The sequence below is a fragment of the Pundamilia nyererei genome, unplaced genomic scaffold (assembly GCF_000239375.1).
Source record: "Pundamilia nyererei isolate P.nyererei 1_Seehausen unplaced genomic scaffold, PunNye1.0 scaffold00022, whole genome shotgun sequence".
Taxonomy (NCBI): domain Eukaryota; kingdom Metazoa; phylum Chordata; class Actinopteri; order Cichliformes; family Cichlidae; genus Pundamilia; species Pundamilia nyererei.
The window spans coordinates 1051484-1071036 of NW_005187423.1; the positions used below are offsets into that span (position 1 = coordinate 1051484).

General features: G+C 41.2%; 3 protein-coding genes across 5 annotated transcripts in view; 2 read left to right on the forward strand and 1 right to left on the reverse strand.

The window, feature by feature from the left end:
* The window catches only part of arhgef38 (Rho guanine nucleotide exchange factor (GEF) 38), an 11615-nt gene extending 3143 nt beyond the window's left edge, over positions 1-8472 (forward strand). The window contains exons 2-14 of the mRNA XM_005726843.1: positions 409-593; positions 1718-1835; positions 1960-2107; positions 2226-2243; positions 2341-2540; positions 2739-2872; positions 2997-3101; positions 3193-3312; positions 3611-3979; positions 4082-4216; positions 5550-5751; positions 6776-7059; positions 7856-8472. Coding sequence (XP_005726900.1) covers positions 409-593; positions 1718-1835; positions 1960-2107; positions 2226-2243; positions 2341-2540; positions 2739-2872; positions 2997-3101; positions 3193-3312; positions 3611-3979; positions 4082-4216; positions 5550-5751; positions 6776-7059; positions 7856-8038 — 2201 coding nt within the window. The 3' untranslated portion in view covers positions 8039-8472. The remainder of the gene's footprint in view (positions 1-408; positions 594-1717; positions 1836-1959; positions 2108-2225; positions 2244-2340; positions 2541-2738; positions 2873-2996; positions 3102-3192; positions 3313-3610; positions 3980-4081; positions 4217-5549; positions 5752-6775; positions 7060-7855) is intronic.
* A 79-nt stretch (positions 8473-8551) lies between these two features.
* On the reverse strand, positions 8552-15953 carry ints12 (integrator complex subunit 12). 2 transcript variants are annotated; one of them, XM_005726848.1, is made up of 7 exons: positions 15891-15953; positions 13438-13601; positions 13147-13296; positions 12127-12305; positions 11568-11727; positions 11322-11465; positions 8552-9374 (listed from the first exon to the last, which is right to left on the reverse strand). In XM_005726848.1, the coding sequence occupies exons 2-7, from the start codon at positions 13591-13593 to the stop codon at positions 8817-8819; spliced, it is 1347 nt and encodes a 448-aa protein (XP_005726905.1). In that variant the 5' UTR covers positions 13594-13601; positions 15891-15953; the 3' UTR covers positions 8552-8816. The 2 variants fall into 2 exon arrangements, with proteins under 2 accessions (XP_005726905.1, XP_005726904.1); XM_005726847.2 differs by lacking the exon at positions 15891-15953 and adding an exon at positions 15189-15342.
* The window catches only part of gstcd (glutathione S-transferase, C-terminal domain containing), a 55609-nt gene continuing 50811 nt past the window's right edge, over positions 14756-19553 (forward strand). Inside the window, exons 1-5 of one of the 2 annotated variants that reach the window (XM_005726845.1) lie at positions 14756-14868; positions 15511-15606; positions 15730-16163; positions 17349-17798; positions 19137-19409. In XM_005726845.1, coding sequence (XP_005726902.1) covers positions 15747-16163; positions 17349-17798; positions 19137-19409 — 1140 coding nt within the window. In that variant the 5' untranslated portion in view covers positions 14756-14868; positions 15511-15606; positions 15730-15746. Of the gene's footprint in view, positions 14869-15430; positions 15607-15729; positions 16164-17348; positions 17799-19136; positions 19410-19553 lie in introns of those variants that run through there. The other variant, XM_013909287.1, reaches the window with a different exon arrangement.

Genomic DNA, 19553 nt, shown 5'->3' on the forward strand with positions numbered 1-19553 from the left:
CTTCCCTGAGCAGACACTCCTGCCTGCCATGCAAAGCACAGAGCAGCCACAGACTGATTAGGCAGCAGAGCAGTTAAAAAAAAAGGAGAAGTCAGCCTGACTGGCATGTTAAGTGAAGTCTCTTGGCATTCAAGTCAAAATAATTAGATCACTGTGAAATAAAGAATGCTGCTTAGGCATCAAGAGGATGTGTTACAGTTTTTTCAAAGCATCGCACAGCTTATGGCGCCAGGGTATTTACCCAGATTTTAGAAAATGTCACATAGATGGCTTAAAATGGTAGAAAACATATAAAATTAGCTCATTAATGTTGTATAATCTGTGTGACTCATTAGGACAGATCCTACGATTGTGATGTCAAATAAAAACCTTTCGAATTTTTAACGTTTGACTGTCTTTTACTTTTAGAGAAAATGACACCACGTGGTCTGTCCCCAATCCCATCTCCGGCCGTTGACCCAGAGGAGTTGCGTGCGAGGAAGATGAAGCGCAGGGCAAAAGTCATTCAGGAAATTGTTCAGACTGAAAAGGACTTCCTCACTGACATGGAGCTGTGCATCAGAGAAGTGGTGCAGCCTCTGCGAAATCTCATGGTAGGTGCTTTTCACGATCCTCACTGAAATCTCTTGTAACCTTACCGCTGACAGATATCCATATACGCTCATTGGCCGCTTTGTTAGGCACACCTGTTTAAGTCCTTGCTCAGGCATATAGCTAATCAGCCAATCAAATGGCAGGAATTCAGTGTGTTTAGACATGAGATATGGAGAATCAGGATAGAGAAAAAAAGTGATTTAAGAGACTTTGATTGTGGCATGGTTGTTGGTGCCAGTAGCAGGCCTGGTCTGAGTAATTCAAAAACTGCTGATCTATTGGGATTTCCCCACACAACCATCTCTAGGGTTAACTTAGACTTGTCCCAAAAACAAAATATTTTCAGTGAACAGCAGTTTTGAGTAAATAACATGGCCAGAGAATGGCCAGTCTGCTCTCAGCTGACTGGAACGCATCGATAACTCACATAACCACTCATTACAACCAAGAAGAGCATCTCTGAATGCACAGCGCATTCAACCTTAGAGCAAATGGGCTGCAGCATCAGAAGACCACACTGGGTGTCAACTAAAACTATTTTCAATAGACGAAATGAGTGTCAATTTCTGCTGCGATATTCAGATGATAGAGTAAGAATTAGGTGTAAATAACATGAAAGCATGGATATATCCTGCATTGTTTCAGTGGTTCAGGTTGGTGGTTGTGATATCAGTGTGGGGGAAATACTTTGGCTCACTTTGGGCTCCTTACTACCAATTGAGCATTGTTTAAACACCACAACCTACCTCAGTGTCTACCAATTTATGACAACAGTGCATCCATCTTATGATCATGTCATTATGAATGTTTCCAGCACCTTGTAGAATCTACGCCAAAAAGAATAAAACACATTATTAAGGCTAAAGGGGATATTAGCAAGGTATACCAAAAAACCTGTCTGGTGTATGCGACAACAACAATGAAAATCAGTGCCAATGTAAACCTCAAATTCTTAAACTATACGCTGAGCATTTGATAGAAGGTCATGAATCTCTGCTTAAATGTCAAAACAAAGCAAAGCCTGGTCATTTAAATAACATCAACCTTTGGTTTAACAATACTCAGTTTAACTGACGTGTGGGTAGAAAATGCACTTGTACATTTTGAGTCTGCTGGGTTGCAGGTTGTGGATGTGGATCGACTGTTCACCAACATGGAGACGGTGTGTGAGGTCTCTGCAGCACTCCTTCACAGACTGCACGAGGCCATGGCTGACCCTGATCCAGAAGCCGTTGTCATAGGTAACGCTAGTCTAGTTTCTGAGTGACTGACAAGCTGTCTGACTGAAGCAGTTTTGTCTTTGGCGATTGTTGCTGGTCACATCAGTAGTAAATGAAACATGTTGTCTCCCATTTTAATTTAAAGGAGACGTATTTATCCAGGCAAAGGCAGCTTTAGAAGATGTATATAAGATTTACTGTTACCATCATGATGAGGCTAACGCATCCCTCAAATCCTATGAGAAAGATGAAGAAATCAAGCAACATTTTACCACATGTGTATTAGCACTGAAGTAAGTTAAGCCACTTTCTCTAAATGATTTTCACCTTTATTTTTTTTTTTTATGTTTATTATTATGTATTCCAAAAATTATCCTTTTCTGTTTGTAATCTTCTTTCTTTTCCTTTCAGGAAAATCTATGATAAAGAGTAAGTGTAGTTACTGGCAGAATTTTTGCACTATGTATTTTTTGTTATTACTTTAGCTTTGATAGCTGATTATTGGCTATTATGCACATGTGCACAGAGGGAAACCTAATTTGTTGGATATGGGTTCACTGCTCATCAAACCCGTTCAGAGGATCATGAAGTACCCATTGCTTCTTGGGGAGCTGTGGCACGCCACGCCTGAAGACCACACCGACTATCAGCCGACGCAGGAGGCATTCACAGCTGCCAAGATCATAAATATTAACATCAATGAATTTAAAAGACGCAAGGACATAGGTGAGATTTCATTCACACTGACATACGTGAGGCAATTTTTATTCATAATGTCTGTTTGTAAAAAAATGCATCTATATGAACGGCTTTAGCAAAACTGCAAATTTATTTTGTGTATGTGTGTTTTATACACGATCCATACCAAATATATCTATACCAAATCTGATCTGACCTGTTCCCCGGCTTTTTGTTGATTCTCAGTTATGAAGTACAAGAGGTTGGAGGATGACGGCACACTGAGGGGAAAATTAAACAAGTTTAACATCCACTCCATCAGGAAGAAGGGAGACAGGTTTGCCGGTTATCTCAAAATCCTCGCGGGTGCTGATACACAGGTAAAACAAAGTGACAGCAAACATTTTCCAGTTCATTCTCCACTCTTTATAGCTAATATGAGCTATACAGAGGAATAACTGGCTATTAGTATGTTTATGTGTAAGTGATGCGTTATTTCCGTAGGTGAGAGATGAAGTGTTTGACAGAGAGGAGAAGCTTTTCAGGAGTTTAGAGAAAGCTGCGAGGCAACTGGTCAAAAACGTTCAATGTTACCTGCAGTACACTCAGGTAAGTACATGTTTGACCATTTTCTTTTGCAAAATATGCATAATATATAATTTGGCTTATTTTAAGGTTTGTTTTTCCATGTTTCCTGCAGGAGATGGTGTCTGTAGCTGTTCAGAGTGTGCAGGATGTGAAGAACATAGTCAAGGATTCAAACAAAAATGATGGCAATGGTTTGGTCCACGACAATGGCTACGATCCCTATAAGGTCTTTGTAAGTGTGCTATTTGTTGTCCTTCAGTGCAAAAATGTTTCCAGTTTGCTTTTATATTTGTCTCACTGCATGATATTCTGTGCCAGTGTCAAAGTACACTCTTCATCTCCACTTAGAGAAAACTGCTGGACCTCAAAGATGCGTCATAGAAAAAGATTTTGCAAAAAGATCTCTCTCTTTTTATTTTTAAGGAGATGCTCACAAAACAAAACTGTTTAAATGTACAAATTAAATAAGTATGTTATAAGCTACACAAACTAATCTTCATTTCTTTCCTTTTGCCATGTTTTTCCCCCAGAGAGACAATTTGGAGCACTTGGTGCTCACCCCCCTCTCCTCTCTGCACGGCATGTTCACAGCCCCTCAGAAGCTCATCCAAAAACGCTATGACAAATTACTAGATTACTGCAGTCGCCTGGAGCGCTCTTCCTCTTTTTCATCCTCTTCTTCCACCACTTCTTCCTCTCTTTCACCGGCATCAGAAGACCCACCAGGTCCAGCCAAGAGAGACTACGAAGCTCTCAATGCTTTGCTAGTGGAAGAACTGCAGAGGTTCAACACAGCTGCATACACTATCCTGACTAACAGTGTGGTGTTTCTAGTGGCGCTACTTAGAGGGCTGATGAATAATGCACTGATGGGTGCTCCATCAGTGCACCAGCTACCAGTAAGGATACATCTACAAATATCCCATTTGGAAGACTTTAAAGGTTTTTTTTTTAAAATAAAAAGAACAATAATTTAACCTGTGTTATGTTTGCCTTTTCAGCCTCCGCTGTCAAACATTGCTGAGGTCCAGAACAGCATCATGGATGAGCTGAATAATCTGACTTTTGTCAAGGACAATGCACAGAAGTTAATGGAGCGAAAAGTCAGCTTTGAAAAACGAGACAGGAAAACTGCGGTAAGAAAGCTGAACAGACTAATCTCACCTTTACGTAAAGCCTCAAGTGTGTGATTTTAAAACCTCTGGTCTGAGGATTTTTCCATTCGTCACTGATCACAGGTTAAAACAAATGTGCCACATAGTCTTCAGTTTTGAGAAAATTCAAAAAGACCTTTGTTTTTCCAAACTCTGACAAAATCAGTCGCAAGGCATAAATGCTCAGTTATACGCATCACAGATCCCAGGCTATGATGAAGCTAAGTACTTGATTCAGGAGATAGGCATCAGTCTCATTTGCAGGATTGTGCAAGTGTGTTGACCCAACCATCATTTCTCTATAATTTGCTTCAGAAGACCAGACTTTCTTCTTTTTAAAGTGCTCTTGAGCAAAAGTTCTCCAGGCTTCTTACGGTCTTTCAACGGTTTTCTTTGGGCATTGGCTGCTTTTTCCCTTTTTCCCTGCTATTTCAATTTGAGTGTAGTTCTTGTACCCGATCTTTTATTTTTTGCATGTTTACTCAGCAAAGACTGAACTTTGCGTCATTCAAGCATAAAAAACAAAACAAGTAAAAGGATGCACCAGCGTTGTGTCTGTTACCAGATCTAAATGTTATGTTTTGGCACTTTTTTATTAGCAGTCTTTCACAAAAACACATCATTAGTTCCCATTTCTTTAGCCAACTCTATGAAATTGTCAAATGTAGCACAGTTTTACAGGCATAAAATGGTATTTTTGCACCAACAAGGTGATTTCCAAAAACTATTAGCCCAAAACTTGGCATATCTTGGGATGGTGTGCACTGTATCCCCAAAAACTTGAGGAAATTAAACAAATAGAATACAATAGAAGAAGTGACAGGACTAAAAAAAAGTCAGTGAAAGTCATGTCCTTAAGAAATGGATGCCAAGAAGCCATTCTTACAGAAGGGAAACAGGGAAAAAAGGCTGAGGTATTCTAAATTACATAAGAATTGGGCTAAAAATCAGTAACAATTAGTCTTATTGGGGGAAGTATCCAAATGTTACAATACGTACAGAGGTCATGAGAGAGATACAGCCATCAGTAAAACACTGTGGAGGCTCAAGACTTTTGCACAGTACTGTATATTGGCATGCTCATTGGTCTGCATACGCATATACACTAAAACATCTGCACCTATATTAGAAGGCTCTTTTTCTTGAGCACGTGAATAGATGTGTTTGAACGTCCTAGCTCCAGGATCATATTACCATTCACCCTCCCTAGATTACCCTTGTGTACTGTTACCTAACACTCCTACGTAAACCTGCACACCACATACCCGCTTCAAATATTTACGGCAACACTTCTTTGTGTTGTGCTGTCCTTCAGGTGCCGGAGGTGCAGCATCAGACCGAGGAACAGCGTGCCTGGCTGCTGGCAGAATACCCAGTGAACCGACTGTACCAGTTGAAGAGGAAGTGCAATGGCTGCCAGGAGCAGGACCTGAGCCTGCTGGAGGGAGAGCTGGTAGCTCTGATTGAGGACACAGATCCGATGGGCAGCAGCAGCCGCTGGCTGGTACACACTGGAGGCAAGTGTGTGTGTGTGTGCGCGTGTAGTACTGTTAGTAAGACACACACCGTGGATTAAGTTATCACACTGGATCATCTGCAAGTATGGGTGCCACAGGTTTTATCTAATGCATTTTTCTCTGTGAAAACACTCACACCAAACTTTACTTTCTGGCCTTGATAAGTCAGCAGATGAGAATTTGTCCCAGGAGCTCCTGTGATGTCATGGTTGCTGGTTGCCTCTGGAGATCGTTGCCTCACAACAATGCCGGCTCCATAGCTTGTCTCTATCTCTGCTTTGCGTCTCATAGAGGCACCTGAGATCCCAGCATCTTGCTTGGAACAAACTGCTGTACGCAGTTGTATGCAGTGTTACTTAGAGTACAAAGACTTTTCCCCCGGGGATTCAGAGACAAGGATGAAGAGATATCACTGGTGCTCATCTTTGTACTCTGAAATAACAAGTTCTTTTTTAAGAACACTAGAAAAAAAATAGTGTGTGTATGTTTCTTGGCGTAAAGTACATTCTTCACAGGCTTGTCTTTTCCTCAGGGATAACAAGCATTCCCAGGAAGTTGTTGTTCTTCCTTCTGTTGATATCAACACTATGAATATGCGGGCCTCATATTTACACACTCTTCAGTAACTCACTGGAACTGGATTCGAGACTTGTGTAAGCAAGTGCTCTGTGGCCTCTGGATGAAGCCCCTTAACACTCACTGTCATACATCTCTAAGATTGCTGCTTTGATCCCATTTGATCCGAAAAAAGTTACCATTGACCATTGTGATTTGAATGGATTATTTTCTTGTGCCAATCAAAAAATATGAATGAAAGACAAATGAAAAAAATAACAGTGGCTTTAAAAGATTAAGTTTCTGGCAGAAGATGCCATATTGATATTTTTCTATAACATCCATAATAATCTGCAGGGCTACATATAAAGAGAGATTAAGCTTTTTTCTTTTAAGCTTTATTTAAAAAAAAAAAAAAAGAAGCTTAATTTTAGTGAACCTGACAAACTATCTCTGTGTCCCTTGTCAGGTATGCAAGGCTATGTCTACTCCACCTTCCTGAAGCAGTACAACCCTCTGAGGGACTCGCAGCGAGCAGGCCAGATGGCCAAAGAGCAGCCCCAGCAGCAACCACCTGCTACGGTGGATGAGGACTTTGATGACCTGAGTCTGTTCGTGTCAGGAAGCGGCAGCAGCAGCCTGCGCAGCTTCAAGCTCAGCGCCACTGACAGTTGCTCAATTCTCTCGGGCCTGCAGGGGGAGCTGGAGAGCACTGAGGACACGGAGGACACTGTGGACTCGGAGGCTCAGCAGGTGTGTGTGGTGGTCTGCCAGCTGATCAGTACTGCTCTCAGTGTCATATTAACATATCGCACTACTTAGCTCCATAGAGGATAACCTAACAGTTAAGGTCAGAGTGGCTGTATACACTGAAGTTAAGAAAAAAAGAAAAAAGAAAAAAGAAGAAGACTGAAATTCAAGGTCAGAAATAAAACAACAACAACAAAAACAAAACACACATCACATAGACCTTAAAAAACTGATGAAAAAAAAAAGGCTCAGCCAATAATAACTTTAATGGTTTACCCGAGCCACAGCTGTGAATTATGGGTTATTGCAGCGCGTATGTAAACGAGGACCGCAGGTATATAGACTCGATCAGCAGAAGATGAGTCACTCTAAAATCACGTCTAATGGCTTCACCCTGTCTGCTGACATTAAATTTAATTGTTTTTAAAATAGCATTACATGGTGAGATTGCGGTCACTCAGCAGCACTCGTAGGGTTCGTCCTTGGGGCCTTTGACTGAAATACATCTCTGATCATCATCAAGTTAAAAGGTCTTGAAATACATAAAAGATTATAAATAAAAACTGACATAGGTTAATGGATCGCAGCGAGTGAGAATCAGTATTGGTGTTACTGCTGTGTTTTGCCAGGAAGCTTAACACTGCCACCTTCTGGATTAACAGGAGTGCCTACATATTCCTTCATGATGCCTTTTGTTTTAAGTTTTTGGATTGAATCTTAGCTTTTTGCTTTTAACACATTTTAAAAGCGATAATTGCATCTGCCTTTGCTCACACCTAAACTGGGTCTGTTTCCACAGTATTACGCCGTGTATGCATTTCAAGCCCGATGCGAACAGGAACTGACCCTGCAGGAGCACCAGCACGTTCGCATCCTTCAATTCTGTGACCTGGGAGGTAACAAGGAGTGGTGGTTGGCTGAGGCTAACGGACAAAAAGGATACGTCCCGGCCAACTACCTCGGCAGGATGTCCTACGCCTAAAACACCCAATTCTGAGCATCAGTTTACCGTTTTAACAAAATGTAATTGAACCAAGCTACATTTCTGCTTGGCGAGCATCCCAACAGATATTATTATCATACCATAGTGTTGATGTTGAACCTGCTTGGCCTTCAGAAGATAACAAGAGAGCTCACTAATGGAGCTTGACCAGTGATCTGTGATGAATGTGGAGAATTATAAAAGCACAGAGCACTGTGCTGAGCACTTTTTATACTTCAGTGTTGTCGAGTTCATATGAATAATGAAGTGATTTATTAATGAAGTAAATTTTTATATATAAAAATATATGACGTGATTTATAGATAGAGTATATGTTTTATGTGAAATGATTTATATGAAGTTTTATTCACCGTTTGCCCTGAAATGAAGAAATACGTTCAAAGTCGTTGATAACGTTATGAATAAAAACTGCCTCTGTGGTTATTGCTGTTCTGGTTTATTCTCCATTCTCTATTTCTCCCAATAAAACTGAATGACTGAATTGAGACAGAATGTAAGAACAGGATATTTAATGACACTAACTGATAAAAAGTGACATGACACTTTTTTCACTGGTTAGATTTGTAAGGACAGGATGAGGCACACGAGTCTAGCAGCATTTAAACAAAGTGAAATTCAAGTATTTAACTCAATGGTGTTACTTGATGTACAACTGCTCTTGAAATAGAAACGTAATGCTCTGGCACTCAATCGACCCTCTTTGAACATTTATTTTCCCCTTTCCTCACAACTCTTCCTCCTTTCACTCAGTCCTCACTCACTTCTTCAGTTTCTTCTGCGCTGCTTTCTTCTTCACCATTTGTAACCGCTTCATGGCGTTAAGCTGGGACTCTTGGGTTGTAGGTAGTTTGTCCCCAGGTACAGCCTTTGACCCATTCCCATTGTTTCCATTACCTCCTCCGTTACTGCCTCCATTGCCTCCAGTCTGGGAGCTGTTAGGAGAGCCGGCCCCTGACGAAGAGCTGCCTTTGCTTTGGCCTTCACCGCTCGATGACCTATTCAACGGCTGCTTACCCAGAGTCAGAGGTGGAGGCGGTTTCAGGTTTGCCTGACTGGAGCCGTTTCCATTGCTGCTCCCAGATATCTTTGCACTCCCAAGCCCCGACTTTCCTCCAGCTAGCCCAGATAACCCAACAGGCTTCTGTCCAGAAGGAGTTGTCAATGTCTTGCTGCTCCCACTTGGGCCTGAGGAACCTAGTTTGGAGCTAGCAGGAAGAGATGGGCTCGTTTTGGCGCCAAATGCAGCCCAGCCGGTAAGACCGCTGCCCGAGGAGGAGGAGCTGCTGCTGGTGGGATTGGCTGAAGTGGCTGGTGGCTGCATGGGAAAAGGTTACTGTCATTATTAGAGTGTAATACTGACTAATAATAAACTTCTAACTACTTGGATTTTCTTTTCATCTCTTTCATATCTCTCAAGATATGAAGGATCATGTTTTATTATCATTTATGTTTTATTATTTGAGAACAAGTCCCTGTTGCTCCCACTTGGGCCTGAAGAACCTAGTTTGGAGCTTTAGTTTTCAAAAACCCCATTTGTCCTTCAGTGGCCACCATAGCTAAGATTATGCACTTGAATTAGGAGGGTTAGGAAAACAGTATTCAGCTGAATACAATCCATTTTTAACTGACGCTTTTGTACATGACTTGAAGGCTTCATTGTCTATCGATGATGTGCTTGGGTCACCCCTATTCTTGTCACATCAATGCACTTTTGGCCCAATTCAGGAAGAGCTTCTCTGTTAAGAAAACTAGTTGTCCAAATGCATGCAGGGTTGTGTTTATGGTTCCCAACAGTCAGAGCCGACTGATTATTGTGAATAGTCCTGTGCCTCAAAATACAATTTTGGGGAAGAAGTCACAATGCCTTTATCTAACTAACTCCAAAAGACCATTCATCTATCTAGGACACCCAAGGCCAACAGTTTGGTAACAATGACATGACTGGAGTTTGTGCTATTTGACTGCTGGCGGCAGAGCTGACCACCCGACAAGTTGGCAGAGCAATGAACCCTGATTGCAACTCAACGAAAACACTGGGAGTTGAGTGACAGAGAGGTCACTTCTTTAGACCGAAGAAGTCACTTGGATGGGTGACAGAAACGTTTCTCCTACTGAAAACGCTAAGTCCAGATGAACAGAATCAACTTCCTGGGTGATCTTTTAACTGCTCCCAAAATCTGATCCAAGTACGCTTGAGGTGCTTTCAATTATTGTGGTCCTAATCTTGGGAACAAGCAGCCTGCTGACTCAAGTTCAATTACATCTGTGTGCAGATTCAAAAACGGACTCAAAACCTCTCTGCACACAGGCCTACAGTTAATATGCGTTATTCTTTTTTTTGTTCTTTTAAGCATTTTCCACTGATTTATGGTGTTAAGTCTTCTTTTTCTGTATTAAACACACTGAGCTTTAATATAATGAAATGTACTATATAAATAAAATTGTCGTTGTCACTGGTGCGTTAGTAAATATATTACCAATAATCTCTGCAGGCACTTTTTGTGAGTTTCAACCTTCTTGTACTCAATTATAATGTGACTGCACATATATTAAAGAAGTTTGCTGGAGGCAGAAGGTGAACAGATGATTACAAAAATGAAAATGACCTATAAATGCAAGAAAAGGTTCTTTGCATCAGTCTGTGAACTGCAAAGCAGAAGCATCAAATTACCAGCCTCTACTTTGTTACGGCATCTGATTAAAAATAAAAGCCTATAAGCAGGAAAAACAACAACAACATACAGCGCAGTTGCAGTTTCTTAAATATCAAGTAAAAATGTGATTCCTCAGCTACTCGCGCCGCGTCCTGCTTGCCTGAGCAATACTTTTGCTGCAAACTATGAAAACTCTTACACCTCACGGTAGAAGTATTAACATAATCAAATCTGTGACTACAGGGTATCATGTTTGCTATCAAAATAACTTTTTGGTGAACTCCATTAAGTGAAAGCGCTCTGAAAAGTTTTAAACCCATTCCCTCTAGAGAAATGGCACCGTGCTGGAACGCTGATCCTTGAAAATAAGTTTACACTTTCTGCTCATTTTCCTCTGCGGGGATTTATGCAGACTTCCTTTCACAGCAGCTTTGCACTCTGACTGCAACTGCTGTTCTCTCCCTTGCAGTCCCAAGTAATTTACAGATGCGAAATCATAACTTTTGCTTGTCTGAGAAGGAGGAGAACGTGAGACGACACAAAGGCTGTGTATAAACATTCGCATTAACAATGCACGTCGATGGACGCCATAACGAGTTAACACATACCTTCACTTCTGTTCTTTTGAATGCTTGGAAGGTGCTGGCTGTGTCAGTTTTGGGTTTAAGCTCCGTCTTTTTCACTAGTGTGTCTTTTACAACAGGTGCTGAAGATGCAGACGCAGGGGACGGCTTCTGTTGAGGTTTCTGGGCCTTGTGGACAAAAACAAACAAACAACTTTTTACTTAAAAACAAACAAAGCTTGCTGAATCCAAATACAAAGCTGATACTGGAAGATAAATTATTTTCCTCACCATACGCTTCATTTGCCTGGTACATCGGGCGCAGTACCACACAAGCCGTGGGTCATTGACTTCTTTGTCGGTCACCTGGGGCTTGTGGCAGTCCTGGTGGTACAGGTTATGGCATTCTTGGCACTCGACCAGCTGGTTCCCCATGGTCACGGTCATTTGTCTTAAGGGATAAAAACAGCAGGAAAGTAAAGACATATGGCAGGGACACATAATTTGCTAACACGTTTACCTGTTTAGGTTGACGATGGAGTAAAATGAATCTCAATAATTAAAAGTGGAAAAAGTTCCAAGTACAATTTTTTTTCATATGCTACAATCCTACTGGATTTCTGATATGCTGTTGTTGTAATTAGCATTTATTCTATTTATCTATTTTGTATGTGGATTTTTTTAGGTTGGTATCTGTTGTGGACAGGAAAAGCAAGAATTTCATTGGCTCACTTTGGGACAGAAAAAACATGTTTCTTTACTCGGCATATGATAATAAAAGGTTAAAAAAAAATTAAACTTGGGACAGCAACTCAAAAATTTAACATATCTACAAATATTCAACATGTACCTGCAAACCACACAAGCCAGGCCCATTTCCATGGCGAAGTCATCGGCGCTGGTCTCATCATCATTTATGTTTGGCAGCAGGTCTTTGCTCGTCTGCACAGTGATCGGAGAAGAGCGGTTCTCCTGTTTCTCCAAACGAGGCTTTTTCGGGGGGTCCACCTCACCCAAGTCAACCCTGATCTATTTTTTCAGGAAGACAGAAAGAGCACATTTTAGACATGGCATGTTGGCATCACTGACAAACATTTTCAAACTGCATCTACTTCACTGTAACACTAGTACTCTTCTATGTAATAGTACATACGTATGCTTCTCAGATTTGCAGGAAATTTCTGAACTCAAATTTATTTAACATGTAAGCAGCTCTGACCTACTCCGAGCTGGTTCTCTACCTTGATTGATTGATTGATTGATTGATTACTCCTCCACTTTTCACCATAAAAAAGGTTCATTGTTTTACTAAAATATCTATTCATTCCTTTTCCCCCCTCAGTATAAGGAGAGAAGCTCCCTTTAATTTGCCCGCTACAGCCATGCACTGAACTAAAAATAAATTTAAAAAGACCTGGTAGCCTGTCTGGCCTGAGAGTACACGTGCTTAAGGTCCAAAACAAATACTTATTCACAGGAGCCAAACAGGACTAGGACACAGCCGACTAAAGAAAGATTCATGTTAGGCATCTGGCATGCTGCTAAGCTGGAGTGAGAGCAGCTATTTGACTTGGCCTGTCACGACTTATTGACCTCTCCATCCTGAAAAGCTCTTTAGCCGTTTAGCTGCACGTTTACGACCCTCAGAGAATATCAAGTGTCTGCAAAATAATTAAATAATGTTAAATATGAAGAAAAGACTGCTTAAATCGCAGAGTGTTCTTGACTTACTTATGTTTTCCCTTCTTTTTTTTCCTTTTTTCACTACTTCACCTTACAAGAAGGATTGTATGGTCCAACGCAACACCTTTTGCGTTGGACTACCAGGTTGTCGAGATCTTCTAGTAGTTTTGCAAAATTCACACAGTACCTTCTCAGATGGTCTCTTCTCACTGTCTTTCTTGCTCTTCTCAGGTTTACTACTTCCACTGCTGCTACTTGAAGATGAAGAACTTGAAGACTTGGAGTCTTGCTTACTTAAAGTCATTTTTGACACAGTCCCCTTTGATACCTCTATGTCCTGAGGACACATGACAATAATAATAATAATGATAATAATAATAATAATAACTTTTAGTTTGAGAAAGGGAAATTAAGGTTTAACAACAATGAGATACAGCATAAAGAGACTGTATAAACATGTACGTCTCCAGTTTCTTACTTTTTGTAATGAACGGTATGATGAGTCACTTCCTCTTGCAAGGGATTCATCAAGGAGAGCTTTCAGTTTCTCAGCTGAGTCTTTACTTTTGGAGTGTAAATAACTCAGTGCCTTTAGAAAGATGGGATCCAACTCCAAACTGACAGGTCCAGCCATGATGGAAACTGAGGATCAGAAAACACAGTTTTTCGGGCTTCGGGGAACAAATAACATCCCTCTACTGAGTAAATCATGTGCAGTTAAACAAGTTTAGTTAAACTAAGGACAACAAAGGATAGTAAGAGTAAAAAAATTGTTGGTTTTCCCCCCCCATTTATTAGGGAAAAAGGCTATCCAAATCGACCTGACCCCATGTGAAAAAGCAGTTGCCACCAGATTACTGTCAGACACGTTAAATCAAGAAATCCCTTAAATAGAACCTGTTTAACAAAGTGAAGTAGGCTAAAACAATCAGCCCAGACTGCAATCTAAAGAAAGTGACAAAAAGCAGAGAAACAAAGTCAAAGACATTTATCAATCTGGAAAGGGTCACAAAGCCAATTCTAAGGCTTTGGGACTCTAGTGAACCGCTGCGAGAGCCACTCCCAGGAGTGACCGACCTACCAAAATCATCCAGGTCACAAAAGAACCCAAAACGACAACTAAAGAACAGCAGGTCTCACTTGCCTCAGTTAAGGTCAGAGTTAATGATTCAACAATAAGATATTTATATTTATTTATGTTATCGTTAAAATGTGTTTCTTGAACAGAAACTTAAGTGCTAAAAATGTGAACAATTCAGGAAGGGGGCAAATACCTTTTCACAACACTTTAAGTAACATGTTCTTTAGATTCCTTGAAACATCATGCATCTATTTCTGGTGCTCTTAACATTAATTATGCACAAGTCAATATTTTAGTAAGACTTAAATATTTAGTGAAAACTGTTTCCCATGAGTAAAAGCTCTGTCACAATAAACATCTTTATTACTAAACGAAGGGCACTTGAAGGGGAGACGACAGATCTCCGGGAAAACTAGGATTAATGGTGCGTTCCAGATTAAGTCGAAAATCTGAATTTCCTTGTTCCCAGTCAATCTGTTGATTCCAGTTAATCTGGAACATCCCCTCAACTCAGGTTCCCCACTCGGAACAGACCCATCAACCCCGAGTTAACTATCCAAGATGGCGGCAGTGAACGTAAACAGCAGTAAAACTGTAAAATGTATAATCTGTACTGTCACTTTTGTGTATTTATGATTCGCTAAATAAGCCATACAGAGAGCACTGGTCAGATTCTACCCATGAATGTGCTGCGACGGTCATTTTAAGATTAAAAAACAAATACGATGTTGTACTGCTAGTAATAGCTAAACGGCTCTACCTTGCTAAGAACCGAAATAAATCATATTTTGCGCTTTTTTACCATTTTTGTTAGCACCGACTTCCAAGGTAAATGACATGCGTTTGTGTTTTGTGATACGTCATGTGCTTTTTTTCTGTGGGTTAAAACAAATATTTATTATTATCTTCCTTCTCACGTTTGTAGATTGAGTCCCAAATGTCTCAATTCCGTCTGTCGGGTGTAATATTTAAAAGTTCACACAAATTAAAAAAAGATTAACTTCGGCTGCTGCGTAACATATTCAGTCCGGACTAGCAGCAACACAAGGGACCATAATAGCACCACAACGGTAAAAGTTCTCGTTACTCGAAGCTGTCAGTTAGAAATTAGGATTTACGAATGAAATCGTTAAACTGGAATACCATACCTCACACTCTGCTTCTCGTAAACTTGTCTCTCCTCAATCCGGTCTTTTCGATTTCATGGGAAAACTGACGGCAGAACAACACTTCCTACAAAGAAGCCGTTTCCTCTAACCTGTGCAACACTCAAATATGTCCGCAAGATATAAGCGCGGAACCTTATGAAGCAACTTGTGTTACTCCAGAATATTTCACATTACGGCTTCTTCGTTGAATAGTTAATTTTTTTTTAAAAGAACCAGTTTTATGGAGCGGGCATATAATATATTATACAGTTTTACATGTATTTTTCCAGTGACACATCGTGTGTTGTTTATTCGTAAGTAGAAAACAGGTGAAGCTGTGGTAGCTTTAGCACAGGGGAAGAAGAAGAAGCAGCCCACACCATAACAACAACGTGGTTTTATAGAAGCTACTGCTGCTGTAAGTATCACTCATAGTGACATTTAACGTGTTAGATACAGCTGTTTTTCCATTTACAAACCCCACCTCGGAACATCTTACCGAGGCTACTTTTTAAACCTTCACATGTGTTTCACCCCGCAGTGCTGACTTTATTTACAATGAAGCAACAGCCCGAAAACCACCAGCAGCCCTCTCTCTATTTAGAAGTTTGCTTTCAAAACGAGGAGCCGCGCCTTCCCCTGCACACCTCCATCGTCCTGTTCCTCCTTTCTTACTGCGAGTGCAAGTTTTTTAAAGTTTACCTGGTCTTCAAGAAACCCAGCAGCTCCGAGTCTCTGAGAAGTCAGCTGCCAGAGCATCTGGACTCCTCTGATGTTCAGTCAGAGGCTCTGCCTCAGCTGGTTAGGGACTGTCGCCTCCCTGCTGTTTTGGATGAGACAGGGCAGCTCTGCAGGGCAGGACTGGCAGTGGTCCTTAGACATATTATCAACAAAACCATCGAAGCTGACCCCTCCAGAAATGATGTACTGGCTCTGCTGGGTTTCAAGAAGACTTGTCTGAAAGCCTGCGCTGAGGTTAGTGGAAAAAAGGGAAGCAAACGACAAAAATGCACAAAAGAAAATAAACAAGTGATAAGGTTGAAAAAAAAAATCTGGTAATTCTTTGTTTTTACATTCATCGGGCCCCAATATGCCCAAATATCAAAAAGAAATTAAAAATGCATGTTGTGGAAGAGTTTGGGATTTAGGAGGTTAAATATGTCTAAAAGTAAGCACACAGTTACAAATCAGTTATAGTTAGCTGAAACCAAAGTATCCTTAGGCAAGAAATTGAACCCCAAGTTACTCTCCCGATGCAGTAATTGGAATATGAATGTGTGTGAATGTTAGATAGAAAGCACTTTGGTAGAGAACGCATTGAAAAAAAGACCTTGTGTGAATGACTGAATGAGGCATGCTTTGACCATTTAGTGACTTCAGGAACAAACTGAAAGCTGTTGTGAAGCAGTGTAATGCTCTCTCCATAAGTAATGATGTGCTGAAATCAAAAAGAACCATTAAATCTTTGAATGAAAGGAAAACAGAACCAACTTAATGCGAACAAAACCCCAAAACTCAGTCATTACAAAAAGTGACGGTTAACAAAAAATAAAGACCATCTGCAAATCTACAAAATCAAGTAAACCAAATAAATGCAAAATCTTAGAGATCATCATCAGAAATCACACAATTAACAACTTTTAAAAAGTATTATAAGTAAATAATGAACTAATTCTTAGTGTGCTGTAAAGTTTGCATGGTTTCAGATCTAGGAAAGCTCTTATACCTCACAACTTTGACCGTCTATTGTTCCCCATCAGGGTCCCAGAAGGTTATTTATAATAGATTTGAGCAAATGGTGGTTCCCAGTTGGCTAATGAAATTTAAAGCACTCTGTGGTAAACTAGATGTATTTCACATATACACATATTCCACTTGTGATCCTTTCACTCTTCAATCCAAAAGGGAACAACGACAAAAGGAACTGCCAAAAAGTCAAAAACTGGAAAAAACCAAATTCTGACACCAAAACTTTTTTTCCCCTTTTTTTGTTTTGGAAATATGTAGCAAAGTTATGTTTTTTGTGTTTTTAATTACAAAAAAATATCTGACAACTGCACAAGTTGTGCACAGTGCTATGATAAGGACTTGTATTTCAGCCTTTTTATTTTGAGTGCATTTACGGACAGACCTCAAACACCATGTTTTCCTCACTCTTAGGTGAGCCGGTGGACTAGATTGTGTGAAATTGAAATCCCCTCTGCTGTTGAAGAACATCTCCAGAATCCTGCAAATGATGATCAACAGGTGCCCCTCTCCATTCTCACTCTTGAGCGAAGGCTCGCGGAGCCTGTCAGAGTCCACAACGATGACAAAATACGAAGGCGGAAACTCCAGGAGCAGAGACGTGAAGAGTCTGCTGAAAGCCAAGAGAACCTGGACTCCGAGTCCGGGCTTGGACAGTCGTCTCAGGCCTGTGATGGACTTGAGCTTAGAGCAGCTTTGGCCAAACTGTCTGTGGATTCAGTACCAGCTTTAGCCACCAGAGAGAACTCTGAGATCAGGAAAGTGAAGACAGCAGATTTGCCTCCGTTGGAGCATGTGTTTGCCGAGGGACTGTACTTCACTCTGACTGATGTGGTGCTGCTCCCGTGCATCTATCAGTATCTGGTAAGGGCTTTTTGACATGTAATGAATTTTTGAGTGGTGTCAACAACCTCATTCTGATTGTTACTGTCTAATTAAGAATGGCACATACACATCAAAGCACAATTAATTTTATTAGCCCTTTTTTTGTCAGTTTAAGCCTGTCGCTTTTATTTCACTGACACACTTTCTTTACAAATGCTCTTTCAATAATACACCTGTTACACAAACAGTCAAGTGCTGATAGGAAAGGCTTTGTCTCAGTGCATACAAAAGTGGCGCTGATGTCAGACTGAATGCTTTCATGCAGACCGGAGCGTGCAGTTACATGGATTTGCTGGCTCTTTAATACTTTTATTATGATGACTTGTCAAATTATGCATGATGTGTGGTTTTGACACTCTGGTCAGGGTGAACAGGTAGTACACCCAGTTCCCTTTTTAAAATCCAGCCAGGCAGAAACTTGGGTTAAGAAGACTCGCTGCATCAGACTTGGCACAGTTTTTGCTCTCAAAGGTGGTCTGGAGCCACCTGGCAAAGGCTGATAACACTGTACGGGGAGGGTTTTTATTCAAATGCAGCAGGTTGAAATACATTTTACTGACTTTACTTTGGGAACAGCTGACAGAGTTGGCAGGTTGTTATGTTGACCTAAAAAAACAAACTCCTTACTTGAAAATCTTTGAAGAATTTAGAAGCTCAAGTGCTCACTGAATATTCATTACGCCTCATTGTTTGTGATGAATTTGGTAGCAACTGCAGCGGCGAACCGAGAGCTGTAAAGTTCAGGCTTATGCTGTTATTGATCAGGAATGCTGCATTGTCTGGCAGTGGAGTGGGTCTCATTTCACCTTTCAGCTGTCTCCAGCTATTCCTCGACTGTGGGAAAGAACTGAAGTTCTCACAATGAGGCTTTTAGTAGTCAGCTGTGCCCCAGTGGTTTCCAGTTTCACACTCAGCCTAGCGTGTCTCCTCTTAACGGCCATCACTGTCCACAACACATGCAGCCACAGTGAATCCTTTCCACTCCACCCTCTTGTCGTGCTGCGGAGTGCCCCTTCTGCCTCCATGCACCACTCTGTGTCCAAACACACACAAACACACACTCTGTGCCCTTATGCTTCGTCTCAGATCATGTCTCTGTTTGTTTCTTCACCCTCTCCTCCTGCCAGCTCTGTTTAGATTTTTTTTTTTTTGCCAGTCTGTCGCACAAGTGTTCACCAGCGTGATGTGTGAATTCTGGTGGAACGTGGCATCTCGCTTCGCTGGCAGTAACATGTCAGTCGAGTCACTTAATCAATATTTCCTTGTTGTTTTCCTCTTTCTCTTTCATCCTTTCATCCTTTTCTTGGTCTTTAATAGTGTTCCCTCCAAGCACGCGCTGCCGCCACTCTACATCATCTCCCCCACCTACTGCGCTGGTACGGCCGTGTCCAGGAGGTACCGGGGGTGCTTCGGGCAGCCAAGGCTTGTGGGCTACTTCTGTCCATACCCCAGGCTCCCACGTCTGGACTCCCAATTCTCTCAGCAGAGGACAACCCAACCAGTCTACCGGTGGAAGAGGAAGAAGGCCGGGAGATGGCCCCAGAGGTTCCTTTTGTCGGCGGCCCAAGGCCCACAATGACTAAACTCAAAGTAAATGATTACTTTCCTTTACTTAATCCCCAGCATGCTTTGCAGCTATATGTTAACCAAACATGTTTTGTTCCAACACTTCCATCCTGACCTAATATCAAGGGATCTGCCTCCCATTGTCCCCTAACAGCACAGATTCGCAGC